The sequence below is a fragment of the Nothobranchius furzeri genome, chromosome 5 (assembly GCF_043380555.1).
Source record: "Nothobranchius furzeri strain GRZ-AD chromosome 5, NfurGRZ-RIMD1, whole genome shotgun sequence".
NCBI classification, from domain to species: domain Eukaryota; kingdom Metazoa; phylum Chordata; class Actinopteri; order Cyprinodontiformes; family Nothobranchiidae; genus Nothobranchius; species Nothobranchius furzeri.
In genome coordinates, this window is record NC_091745.1 from 82645537 (window position 1) to 82660019 (window position 14483).

Here is a 14483-nt window from a genome sequence, read left to right on the forward strand (position 1 = left end):
CAAAACCTCGTGGACGGGCCGGACCGGAACCTCGTGGACGGGCCGGACCGGAGCCTCGTGTACTGGCTGGAACGGAGTCACTGGAGGCGGAACCGCAGACGGCGGGGACGAGGTTTCTGGGGAGGATGCCAGGAAATGTTCCCTACGACGAGGACCAACCCCAGAGGACACACAGCCAGCCAGGTGCCAACGAAGAGGGACTTGTCCTGGAGCTCCGCCCAGCTGGGGGGAGACCTTTTATGGCTGAATGTCCGTAGCAGCTCCTTGGCAAACGTCCAGACTGACACGGATCTGTCCGGGTGCTGTGGTCTTGGTGTAGCTGTAGATCCTGCTGGGTCCAGGGTTGGTTGGTTCATTTTGTCACGTGGAGAGCAGGAGGTTTGGACCCAATGTGCAGAAAATCCAGAACACACAGGCAGGAGCGGTTGAAAAAGTAAAATCATTTATTTAGGAAGATGACCAAAAATCCAAGGGGAGAAAGTCAAAACTCATAACTAAACTCAGACCAAAAAACCAAAAGCTCACCTTCTGAGCAGAGACCTAAAGACTAGAGACTAGAGACAAAACAACGCTGACCTAAGACATTGAACCAACAAACACAGAGTGACAAGACAAGGCTTATAAACACAGAGGGAGGTAATCAGGGAAACAGGTGACAGGTGTGAGGAGTGTGAGCTGATGAGAAACTGGTGGAATCAATTAACTAAATGGGCAGGGAAAGAGCTTGGCAGAAGGGCAGATAAACATTAACCTATAAAACATGGATCTAACTAAACCTAAAAGACAAAGGGCAAAAATAAACCACTAATAACCAGATGGGTGAGGAGGACTAATCTAAAGACAACTAGGGAATCCAGGGAGTGACTAGAAGGACACAAGAGGAGAGCCTGAAGTGGGAACAGGAAGGGGCTGGGGAACAAAGGGACACAGAACATGACAGGACTGTACTCTCACCATTCCTTTTCACCCTGTACACCTCAGACTTCCAGTACAAATCAGAGACCTGTCATCTACAGAAATACTCAGATGACTCTGCAGTTGTCGGGTGTATCAGAGATGGACAGGAAGCTGAGTACAGAGAGCTGGTGGAGCGCTTTGTGGCATGGTGTGGAAACAATCATCTGACCTTGAACGTGAACAAAACAAAGGAGATGATTTTAGACTTCAGAAGAAACAGGGTGGAGTCAAACACTGTTTCCATCATGGGAGAAGAAGTGGAGGTGGTTGAGGAATACAAATACCTTGGAGTTCAGCTGGACAACAGACTGGACTGGAGAAAGAACAGTGAAGCTGTTTACAAGAAGAGACACAGCAGACTGCACTTCTTGAGGATGCTTAGGTCCTTCAATGTCTGTAGCAAGATGCTGCAGATCTTCTACAAGTCTGTTGTTGAGAGTGTAATCTCTTCAGCCATCGTCTGTTGGGGTAGCAGCATCAGAAGCAGGGACCTGAAAAGGCTCAACAGCCTAATAACAAAGGCTGGTTCTGTTCTGGGGACGACTGTGGAACCACTGGAGGAGATAATGCAAAGAAGGATCCTCCAGAGAATCAAGAAAATGATGGACAACCCTGAGCATTCTCTTCACAAGACTGTCCGTCAATGGAAGAGTGTCTTCAGTCAGAGGCTTCTTCAGTTTGGCTGCAACACTGACCGCTACTGGAGATCCTTCCTGCCAACAGCCATTGTAATATACGATAACTCTTTGATGACTTGATTATTATTATTATTCTGAGTTACTACAGCAATCAGTTTCCCTCTGGGATTAATAAAGTATTTTTGAATTGAAAAAATTGAATTGAATTATCTGAGAAGAGCCTGATGCGCCGCTTCAGCCCCTCAAGCTCACACCAGGAACTGTTTGGAACCTCAGAACTCTAAAGTAATAGAAGAAAAAACACACATAACACAAAACGGTTAAATTCACTACCACATACGTTTGTATGAAATATATATTTGTCTGCATACCTGCACAAGCTGTACATCAATGTCCTTGTTTATCCTCTTCTCTATGAATGTGTAGGAACCATATTTTGCGCAGTGACCAGGGCTGTCAGATCTGCAGTCACCAGACAACGTACCGCCACTGTCTTCCTTCAGCTGTTGCATTAAAGCTGACTGCTGTTCGTCCCAAGCCGAATCGATGGACTGAACTGTGTACAGCCTTTGATGCCTAAAATAAGTTCCCGCTGAAATAGTCTGTACACCTAATAGCAACAGCATCCGCAAAGTCAGGTGATGATACTGGCGATGATCAAGGTGTTGAGTGCCACACCACACCAGTCTGTTTATACTGGGTCCCCATGTCCCCTGGTGGATGGATGTAGGTCAAACTGTGTTGCTGAGAATAGACATTTTTAATGTAATGATTTTTAAGTCCCCACCAATGTCAAGAGCAAATCTACGCCAAAGGTGTAATGAATCTGTCTCTTGTATCAGTTTAATCTTTTAAAGTGGCAATGTGTCATTTTACCATTAATCTTTGGAAACATCCATCAAAATGTTGTTGAAAAAGAATTAATTTGATGCCTAGTTGTTGAAAATTATTGGAAGCTTCGAAACATATAACCAAGATAGAATGCATGAAAGACACCACAGTACTTCTGGAATAATACTGGGAGTAAATAAGCCGTTGGGTCACACATAAGCTTCTGTAGCGTAAGAAATCCATGGAATGCAAGGGTCATGACACTGTCCACAGCCATTTTCACTTAGCCCGGGAAACTGTGTGCTTCTCTACGCCAAAACAAACGCTGTGCTTATAACTATCTCTCCACATGCAGCCTTGCCACCGGGAGGAACAGCCATAACAAATTCCTGTTTATGTGTGCCTGAAAGTCACAAGTCTCCTTCAGAAGACAGAACTTTTTATCCTCAATAAAAAAAATCATATTCTGTTTTATACAATGATTTTTCTCCTTTACAGATTAATTACAATCATAGACAGATGAACGTTTCATCTAAAGTGAATTCAAAAAGACATGACTGCTTAACAGCAATGATGAATTAAAATAACAGTTTATTGTTAAAATGCATTATTCCAGATCTTAAATACACCAAACAAATCTACTTCATGATTTAATAATGATTTTATTATCAGTTATGTCACATATTAATATTAGTATATTAACAATGACAGTTATATCATATTTAGATTTCACATAGTATGAGAAACATTGTCTAATAAGCTTCTTACGACAGATGTAATGTCAAGGAACTTTATTAACGCCTCCTACATTTTCTGGCCTCTGATTGGTCCAACACAGACCCTTAAAAGAAGGAGTCACTCCCTCTATAATTCAGTTCCAGCCAAAATGCTAAACACCATCTATTGTGAAATCCAGCAGATCTCACAATAGAACACATTTAGTGGCATATCACCGTGACCCTTTTCAGGACCAAACAGCCATTATTTGTTTTAACCTGCATCGACTTCATCTGATGCAAAGCAACCCATGAGCCACCAGCAGATAACCAGAATGTATCCCTTGACCAGCCGAGTCGTATTCTAAAAGGGCTACTATCTTTGGATACCTCAGAAGTCTAATTCTACTCGACAGCTGCGTCGAGCCGACTTCGACAGGCAGCCACATCCCCAGGAACACTCACCACAGGTGCAGAGACCTGCATATTGGTGTTGGAGGGTTTAAGATTAATTTGTTAATAAATCAAACATCACTATTGAGCCAGATTATTGTTCTTATTATTCTTATTGTCCCAGACATCACATTATTTTCTAATTTCCTCAATTAGACTCTTAATGGTGTCATGTTTCATCAGAGTTGGTTATTGTCTTTATTAAAATTACCTTGAATATTCATTTATCTACAGTTATTGTGTATAATCATTAGATGTAGAAATATAGTATAAAACAGATTTTTATAAACAAAATGTTAGCTTCTGTGTCAAATTATTGGTAAGTGTTGGCTGGCATACCCAAATTACCTATTTCTACTGTAACGTACCAGTGGTCAAAGTTTCATTAACAAATTGACCAGAAAGTAACCTTTCATTTTCAGACATAAAAACACCATATGTCTGGCCTCCAAGGAAGAAAAACCAGTGTACGACGTGCAACTAGCCAAAGAAGCCCTAACACCTTTGCACAAGGCTGTCACGAGCGTGTGGCGAGGTGAGCTGAGGTGAGGTGAGGCAAGGATCCACACGCGGGGAGGAAAACAGGCAGGCAGGTGAGGACTTCTAACATCGATTTATTGGAAACACACGCTGGAACACTGAAACAATGACACGACAGGGAACACAGAACAGAAGGGGTTTAAATACAAGAGGAGCGGGAGCTATGGTGATTGGGAAACAAGAGGCAGGTGGGAGCAATTAACGGAGAACAGACAAAACCTAAGAGTAGACAGGACAGGGCGTGACAGTACCCCCCACTCAAAGGGCGGATCCCAGACGCCCACAGGAACAAGGAGCAGGGCGGGAGGAGGGGGACCCGGAGGGAGGGCCCAGAGGAACCGAGGGACCACAGGAGAGGCGGCAGGGATCAGCAGAGTCAGGAGGCCTGCGCCTGCTGCAGATGAGGAGGCGACGGGCCCTTGGAGGTCGGCGCCTGCTGCAGATGAGGAGGCGACGGGCCCTTGGAGGCCGGCGCCTGGGGCAGATGAGGAGGCGACGGGCCCTTGGAGGCCGGCGCCTGGGGCAGATGAGGAGACGAGGACGAACCCTAGGGGGCCTGCGTCTGGGGCAGATGAGGAGGCGACAGTCCCTTGGAGGCCAGCGCCTGGGGCAGATGAGGAGGCGAGGACAGGCCCTTGGAGGCCTGTGCCAGGGGCAGATGAGGAGATGGGGACGGACCCTTGGGGGCCTGCGCCTGGGGCAGAAGAGGAGGCGACGGGCCCTGGGAGGGCGGCGCCTGCGGTAGAGGAGCCCTGCAGGCTGGGCCGGGGACACAGGCAGGACCGGCGACAAAGTCCCTGCAGGCTGGACCGGAGCGACCTTCAGAGTCACCATCAGAACCGGACACGGAGGAGACGTCAGACCAGACGCGACGTCATCGGACGAGCCGACTTCAGGAGTGGAGGCGGCGACGTCATCGGACGAGCCGACTTCAGGAGTGGAGGCGGCGACGTCATCGGAAGAGCCGACTTCAGGAGTGGAGGCGGCGACTTCATCAGACGAGCCGACTTCAGGAGTGGAGGCGGCGACGTCATCAGACGAGCCGACTTCAGGAGTGGAGGCGGCGACGTCATCAGACGAGCCGACTTCAGGAGTGGAGGCGGCGACATCATCAGACGAGCCAACTTCAGGATTGGAGGCGTCGACCCTTGGAATGGAGCCGTCGACCCTTGGAATGGAGGCGTCGACCCTTGGAATGGAGGCGTCGACCCTTGGAATGGAGGCGTCGACCCTTGGAATGGAGGCGGTGTTGACTTTCATCCGCTTCTGGTCCTCTGGCTTCTGGACCGCCGGTCCCCGATCCGCCGATCTCTGGGCTGGTAACGTCTGCTTCTGGGCCTGCACCGGACCCATCTGCTTCTGGGCTGGTACCGTCTGCTTCTGGGCCCGCATTGTCTGCTTCTGGGCCGGAACCGGAACCGTCTGCTTCTGGGCCTGCACCGTCTGCTTCTGGACCCCCCCTGGAACAGGCCTTGAGTGAACGAGCAGTGCTAGTGCTGAAGACAGGGAGCGCAGAGCGTCGAGTCGGAGCTGATTAGAATGGGCGCTCTGTTGAAGCCGGACCAGCTCAGCCCGTTGACTGGCCAGTTCAGTTGGCTGGATTGTGGGTGTGGCTCCACCTCCCACAGATGACAGAGGAGCCGAGTGGACCGGAGGCGGGACAGCTGGTTCAGCCGGAGCCGCGAACAGTTCGTCCAGCTGGAGCTCAGCGAGCAGGTGGTCCAGCTGGAGCTTAGCGAGCAGATCGTCCAGCTGGAGCCCGCGGAGTTCAGCGAGCAGATCATCTAGCTGGAGGACTTGGAGTTCGATGGTCTGACGAACCTGGGCTGTTTCAACCTGTAGACTGGCGTGCTCCGCCCACAGGGCTGCGAGCGCAGCTCCTCCTCCTGCAGATGCCGATTCGGCCGGAGACGGGACAGCTGGTCTGACCGGGGGCGTGTCCGAACTGGCTCGCCGAGCACGGCCAGCGGTGGGCTCGCAGCTCCGTCCTGAAGCGCAGGGCTGCGGTGGATTCCGGCGTCTCTCCCCACGCCGTGGACCAACCCCGGGGGAGCAGAAAGCCAGCCTCGTGCCCTCGAAGCTGGAGCGATCCCGGAGCATCTCTCCCTCCAACCTCCCGTCCGGTTCCGGAAGGGCGGCGAGGAACGCCGAGGCAGAAGGTCGGGGACGCCGTCTGCGGCAAGGTGGAGCTGGAGCTGGGGAAGGAGAAGCCGGTCGATAGTCGGCGGAGAAGAACTGGAATAAATACTTCCATGGGAGGATCTCCCCGCTGGACCCTTCAGGAGGTCGTGTCATTCTGTCACGAGCGTGTGGCGAGGTGAGCTGAGGTGAGGTGAGGCAAGGATCCACACGCGGGGAGGAAAACAGGCAGGCAGGTGAGGACTTCTAACATCGATTTATTGGAAACACACGCTGGAACACTGAAACAATGACACGACAGGGAACACAGAACAGAAGGGGTTTAAATACAAGAGGAGCGGGAGCTATGGTGATTGGGAAACAAGAGGCAGGTGGGAGCAATTAACGGAGAACAGACAAAACCTAAGAGTAGACAGGACAGGGCGTGACAAAGGCCTCATGCGAGACTGCTGCATCCTCACTCTAAATAAAGTGCACCCACCTCAAAGTCCCTACGTGACTTTACCACTTATAAGTTTAAATAAATGTGTTGAATGAACAAAAATCAAAAGTTTCAATAATCTGTGCTTTAATCAATGATGGCTTTAACATGAATATTGTTCCTGCAATGATCCACTTCAGATCTAACCTACACATGATCAGATGTTTTGCTTAAACAAGTTAATCTATCAGTATACTCATACACATTATAATAAGATCATTATTAATGAACATCCATGTCACATAAGTTTTAAAACATTCTCATTCACACAAGGAAGGAGTGACTTCTGAGGTATATTTTGAAAAAGCCTTCAAACTTGTCTAATTCTGATTTGCCAAATTTATCAACAATGTTGTGGTATCGCGAGGAATTAGTTGTTCATATAAATATCTGAGTACGCATAATAGTTCTTATTCACAGATACATACATCTCAGGTTCCTGTTATTCTTCTGAAAGAAATAGAAGAGGTGTTGTTACAATGGTAAGGCCAGGAGAGGCAGTATAGGCTCTGTGTTACATAATGTTGTAAGAACAGTAGAAGAAGAGTGTGTCCGGTAGTAGTAAGTAACAAATGGATGCTGATGTTCTGTACATGTTCTGAATAGACGGTTCAGTAAACAAGTTTCAACGACACTCCGGAGTAAGGCTCAGTTATTTTATTTTTTGAAGATGCAACATCTTTTTGGCGACGAGGACGCTTAGGGGGAAGGAGTTTGGTTCGACCGGTCTGAAGAAAAAAAAAAGTGACGGAGCCCGCTACAGGTTTGGCTAGACTGAATGCAAAAGTTTGTCGGCTGGTAATAGAAGCCAGTAACCTCGAAGCAGAAATGGCTACAATTGGTACGCTAGTAGCGTTCGACCCAAAGAGTCAGACTTGGGATGAGTATACGGAAATACTCGAGCAGTTTTTCGCAGCTAACGAGATCGACGATGGAGAAAAACAAAGAGCGATCTTAATAAGTGTCGTCGGAGCAGCGACGTACAGCTTGATGCGAAACCTTCTCAGCCCGGCCAAACCCAAAGACAAGACCTTCCAAGAGCTGGTACTGCTGATGAAAAATCACTTTGACTCAAAGCCCAGTGAAATTGTGCAAAGGTACAAATTTGACTCTCGCTCCCGCAAGCCGGATGAAACGGTCATGGAATACGTAGCGGAGCTGCGTCGCCTGGCGCAGGATTGTAACTATGGCAACACGTTACAACAAATGTTGAGACAGGATCGTGTGCGGAATTAAAGATGACCGAATTCAGAGACGTCTCTTGTCAGAAGTAGATCTTACGTTTGACAAGGCCCTGTCAATTGCAGTAGCCATGGAGACTGCAAATAAAAATGCACAGGATCTGCAAACCTCAGGGGCGACAGCAAAATGTTTTAACCTCAGCAAAGGACAACAGGAGAGTCGTACCTTTACAGGAGGACGCAAGGAGTGTTATCGTTGCACAGGAACTAAGCACACAGCGGCAGACTGTAAGTACAAACAAGAAAAATGCCATGCTTGTGGTAAAGTGGGACACATAGCCAGAGCTTGTAGAAGCAAGACAAAACTGAACCAGAAAAAGTATACATCGACATATGTAAAGAAAGACAGAAAGCAGAGTTCACACTACCGTACTCACAAAGTGGGCGAGGAAAAAGATAACGGCCAAACTGACAGCTCTGAGGATGAGTCGTTCACGATGAACTGTGTTAAGTGCAGTCAAGAGCACAAAAGAAAAGTGTACAAGTTAGGGCGTGGCAGTGTGGTACACTTGAGGAAAGTAGACCCCTACACTGTAGATATGCAAATTGATGGAAAAAGGGTGAACTTTGAAATAGACACCGGGTGTTGCCTAACCATCATGAACGAAGCAACATTCAGAGAAACGGGAAAAACACTAAGCCCCTTAGCCTGCAGCCCATCAAAATCAAGCTGGAAACTTATACAGGGGATCCTGTTAAGGTAATTGGTGCAACACGAGTCAGTGTAAATTACAAGAAGCAGAAAAAACATCTGCCTCTGGTGGTGGTCGGAGGCGACGGCCCCAACTTGCTAGGTCGCGCTTGGCTTGAGGAAATTAAATTGGACTGGAATGAAGTAAAAAACAGTCGTAACCACAGAAAGCTGCACAGAGTCCAAACAATGGGAAAAACACTTCAGCAGGTGTTAAATGAGCATGAGGCTGTATTCAAAGAGGAGCTGGGCACCCTGAAAGGCATGAAAGCTGTGATTCATGTGAAAGGTGATGCCACTCCACGTTTTTTCCGTCCACGTTCTGTTCCCTATGCTATGCGAGCAAAAGTCAACGAGGAAATAGATCGACTTTTGAAAGAAGGCATCATCTCGCCAGTAAAATATGCTGAATGGGTGGCACCAGTAGTGCCAATTCTGAAGCCCACGGGGAAAATAAGACTGTGTGGAGATTACAAGCTTACTGTAAATACAGTGGCTTCCCTGGAGCAGTATCCCCTACCCAGAATGGAGGACTTGTTTGCCACACTGTCCGGGGGTAAGCAGTTCTCAAAATTAGACATGAGCCACACTTACCAGCAAATCCTCTTGGATGACGAATCGAAAAAATACGTGACAGTAAACACACCTAGGGGGCTGTTCACGTACAACAGATTGCCTTTTGGAGTGGCCTCTGCTCCAGCAATATTCCAGAGGACCATGGAAAGTCTCTTGAAGGGGATACCACAGGTAGCTGTGTATTTAGATGACATCTTAGTGACTGGAGTGGATGAGATAAGCCATCTAAAAAACCTGGATGAGGTGTTGACCCGGTTGGAGGAGGCTGGGTTGAGGTTAAAGAGGTGCAAGTGTGTTTTCATGCAAGAGGAAGTGGAGTACTTGGGGCACATAGTGGATGCTCAGGGGCTCCACCCAGTGGAAAAGAAAGTTAAAGCCATCAGGGATGCACCTAACCCCACAAATGTCACTGAACTGAAAGCATACTTAGGGTTGCTAAATTACTATAACAAGTTCCTTCCAAACCTGGCAACCCTACTGGCACCCTTACATGAACTTTTGAGACACGAGGTACGGTGGACATGGCAAAAGAGACAAGAGGAAGCCTTTCAGAAATCCAAGAACCTGTTGAACTCAGCAGAGGTGTTAGTTCATTATTCTGCTGACCGGGAGTTGGTTCTCTCCTGTGATGCATCCCCATACGGCGTAGGTGCCGTATTGTCACATAAGATGGAGGATGGAAGTGAGAGACCTTTGGGGTTCATGTCACGCACACTCTCTCCTGCTGAAAGGAAGTATTCTCAGCTGGACAAAGAAGGCTTAGCGGTGATATTTGGCATCAAGAAATTTCACAAATACTTGTATGGCCGAGTTTTCACGATTTACACAGATCATAAGCCTCTAATCTCACTGTTCAATGAAAAGAAGCCTATACCTCAGATGGGCTCACCAAGAGTACAACGATGGGCCGTGACATTGAGTGCTTACGAGTACAACATCAAGTACAAGCCAGGTAAACACCATGAAAACACGGATGCGCTCAGCCGGTTGCCGGTACCAGACTCAACATCTGAGCAAGAAATGGCTGAGCAGGTTTTAATGATGGATGTACTGGATGACACTTTGGTGGACACTGCACAGATCAAACGATGGACAGCGAAGGATGTAGTGTTGTCGCAAGTACACGAGTACACCTTAAAGGGTTGGCCAGTTCAGACCGATGCCGGTTTAAAACCGTATCGACAGAGGAAGCTGGAACTGAGTGTGAGGGATGGTTGCGTGCTCTGGGGAGCCAGAGTAATTATTCCCACCAAAGGCAGAGACAAAATATTGAAACTCCTGCACCAGACTCATACAGGTATGTCGAAGATGAAAGGCTTGGCTAGGTCTTATGTATGGTGGCCAGGGATGGATGAGAGCATTGAAAGAGAAGTGCAGGCATGTGAAGAGTGTCAGAAACACCATAAGTCACCACCGACCGCACCATTGCACCCGTGGGAGTGGCCGGAGTCCCCATGGTCCAGAATCCATGTGGACTATGCAGGGCCTTTCCTCGGGGAGATGTTTCTAATCATTGTGGATGCTCATTCCAAGTGGATGGACGTGTACCCTGTGAAATCCTCGACATCGCAGGTGACTGTAGAGAAACTGCGCCAGAGTTTCAGTGTGTTTGGGCTACCTAAAATGTTAGTTTCAGACAACGGAACATGTTTCACCAGTGCTGAATTTGAGTCATTCATGAAACAGAATGGAATTGACCATGTGAGATCTGCTCCTTTCCACCCTTCTTCAAATGGGCTGGCTGAGAGGGCGGTACAGACCTTTAAGGAGGGGATGAAGAAAGTCAAAGGTGATACCTTGCAAACCAGACTGTCTCGATTTCTATTCAGTTATCGCATCACGCCGCACGCCACTACTGGTTTATCACCAGCAGAGTTGATGATGTCACGGAGACTCAGATCAGTTTTGGACCTGCTCATGCCTGATGTAAAAAATAAAGTGCAGCACAAACAATTGAAACAGAAAGAAAATCATGACACCAAGAAAAGACTGAGGAGTTTCACACCAGGAGACCAGGTCTTCATCAGAAACTACTCCTATGGCCCGAAGTGGATTCCTGCAGTCATTGTGAGAGCATCGGGTCCAGTGTCTTACATTGTTACCATTGGATCAGGTCAAACTATGAAGCGGCACGTGGATCAGGTGAGAGCAAGAGTGGCCCAGTACAGTGGACAGGGAGGTGGAGCCATTGCAGGACCAAGAAGCAGTGCCTGAGTGCTTTTGGCCAGCCGGGACATCGCCACAACCTACGGCATCGGAGTTGCCTGATGCTCCGGAGACTCCTCCGTGTCACCCGTGTTGCGACGTTCTCAGCGAGAGAGACGTCCACCAGAGACTTTAAAGGACTTTGTTAGATAGTGTGAGATCTTCCAGGAATAGAGCAACACAGTGTTCTGATATAAGTGAATATATGTTAGGTTGGATGGTTACCATGATTACGTGTTGCTTGTTTGTTAAGCATTCTTTAGATAAATTATTATTTTGTAGATCACGGTGGAGTTGGACTTAAAGGGGGAGGAGATGTGGTATCGCGAGGAATTAGTTGTTCATATAAATATCTGAGTACGCATAATAGTTCTTATTCACAGATACATACATCTCAGGTTCCTGTTATTCTTCTGAAAGAAATAGAAGAGGTGTTGTTACAATGGTAAGGCCAGGAGAGGCAGTATAGGCTCTGTGTTACATAATGTTGTAAGAACAGTAGAAGAAGAGTGTGTCCGGTAGTAGTAAGTAACAAATGGATGCTGATGTTCTGTACATGTTCTGAATAGACGGTTCAGTAAACAAGTTTCAACGACACTCCGGAGTAAGGCTCAGTTATTTTATTTTTTGAAGATGCAATAAATGTGATTTTAATAAAACAGGAATTACTTCCTGATTAATTCATTTTCTTGTTGACTCTCAAAATGACCAATTCAGGAAAAAAAGCATTTTAAAACAATCTCCTCCTTTGAAATCAAGTCAAAGCCTGTCACGTTTAGGGAGCAGGAGGTTAGGACCCAAGATGCAGAACCCAGGATGACAAGAGGCAGGAGTGGAATTGTAAGTAAAATCCTTTATTTGGAGGAAGAACAAAAATAAATCCAAACGGCAGGGAGCCAAAATCCAAAAATCCAGGGAGTCAAAAGCACAAGAGGGACGAGCAGACTGACAGAACAAATAACGCTGACAAGCAACAATGGACCGACAAGAACACAGAGACAAGGAGGGCTTATATAGACAGGGAGGAGCAATTAGGGAAACAGGAAGCAGGTGTGTGGAGTGAGGCTGGAGGGAAGGCAGGTGACAACAATTATCTGGATGGGGAAGAGAACCAGTGGAGGGCAGATAAACCTAACACTATGTAAAACACAAAACTAAACCTAAAGACTAAGGGAAGAACTAACACAAACTAGCTGGAGGAGGACATGGTACATACACACACACTGAGCTGGGGACAACGAGGCTGGAGCTGACCTGGGAGGAAACAGTAAAAGATAACATCAGACACAAGACTGACACACAAACTGACACACAGAAACTGACACAGAAAAAGGACACAAGAGGGCGCCAAAGGGCTACAACATAAGACACATAACAGGGATGCAGACAAGGACACATGAGGGCGCTAAAGCCCCATTCCCATCTGTACCGGGTCGGCCCGGGCCGGGTAGCCCCAGTCGGCCCCAGTCTGGCCCGGTTGTTTCCACACATCCTTGTCTTAAGCCCATGTGGGCTGATTCTACCCACCAATCAGAGGCTTGCTCTAATGGAAGGTGTGAATGGGCTGACTCTACCCACCAATCAGAGGCTTGCTCTAATGGAAGGTGTGAATGGGCTGACTCTACCCACCAATCAGAGGCTTGCTCTAATGGAAGGTGTGAATTTCTTGTCAGCAGTGGGTGTGTTGGCCCTGGTCGGCCTGAAGCAGTACCCCTCGGGAAGAGGGCCGAGAATGAGCCTTGGTTGGCCCGGGAAAATTCCAGGCCACCCAGATATGTAAACAACCTACGCTACCCGGCCCGGGCCGACCCGGTACAGGTGGGAATGGGGCTTAAGAGAGCACAAGGGGAGCTGGGGGAACAAAGGGACACAAGAGGGAATCTAGAGAGGGATGGAGGACACCAGGAGGAACATAAAGGAAGGGGGCTGACGCAGACCATGACAAAGCCTCGATACAATGCTATGGGTGATATCAGACAACACGACACTCTCAGGAGCCAACAAACAGCCTTAGATGCAAACAAGTATTCCAACTTCCTGTCGTGGCCTGGAGATATCTCAAGACTAGACGGGTGGTATCGGAGCTGATCAACGAGTTCCTGGTACCTCGAGGTCCATGTCCATCCAAACCTCGTGACCCCCTGGATCTGAACGGGGATCTCTACACAAAGGGTATCGTAGACTCAACAGATTGCATCAGATGGTTTTATAAACAAATCTCTAGTTTACCAAACAAACAGCCAAATTCTTCTACAAACCAGACTCCACGAACTCTCTCAGATATTTTACAAAGTTTTTGCTAGCTTCCATTCCAGCATTCCACACATCACTTGAATTCACTTCATATCCATTACATTACGTCATCATTCATACCTTATATTGTATCATCATTAGTTTAGGCAAATAGAAATAAATTCATTTTTATAAACTATTTTCTTGACTGCCTGAATTAATATGAAGTGTGCTTGTGGTCCCTGAAGAAGTAAAAGTAAAGATAATCTTCTGATTAAACATTCAAAAATCAATCAGGTTGATATTTCATATTTAAATGGAATCATCACATCTTATTGATCATTTGTTACATATGTAGCTACTCCTTAATGCTACACTATTGTCAATTGGATATTAAAGGTTCAACAACAATAATAACATTCATACATTTTCTTGCTGAATACCTTTCGTATTTTATTGACAGATTTTTAATTGTGACCACTTACAAAATGTCATACTTCATGTATAAGAAGTTGCAACCCTGCAATATTTTTATTTTAAAACTTACTGGGGTTTTAAACTGAAACCGTGTGTGGTTTCCAGTCTAGCCCTATGTTAACTGAGAAAATTAATGTATCCCTAAAGTAGGTTGCAGAAAAAATAGAACCCAATCCTATCTTTAGTGGCGCGGCGCAGCGCAGCATGCCGCTTCTAGGACACGTATGAAAATAGCTGCATCGTGGCTGGTATGAAACACTCCATAGACTTTAATGGATTTTATTTGAAGCAGTGACATTCCACCAC

At 47.1% G+C, this 14483-nt stretch overlaps 2 protein-coding genes across 2 annotated transcripts in view; both read left to right on the forward strand.

The window, feature by feature from the left end:
* Nucleotides 1-14483, forward strand: part of kif13a (kinesin family member 13A) — a 218133-nt gene that overhangs the window by 48179 nt on the left and 155471 nt on the right. The gene's annotated exons all lie outside the window — the stretch shown is intronic.
* Nucleotides 12849-13556, forward strand: LOC139069908 (uncharacterized). The gene is made up of 2 exons (XM_070551294.1): nt 12849-13021; nt 13073-13556. Exons 1-2 carry the CDS (start codon nt 12849-12851, stop codon nt 13554-13556), a joined length of 657 nt encoding a protein of 218 aa, XP_070407395.1.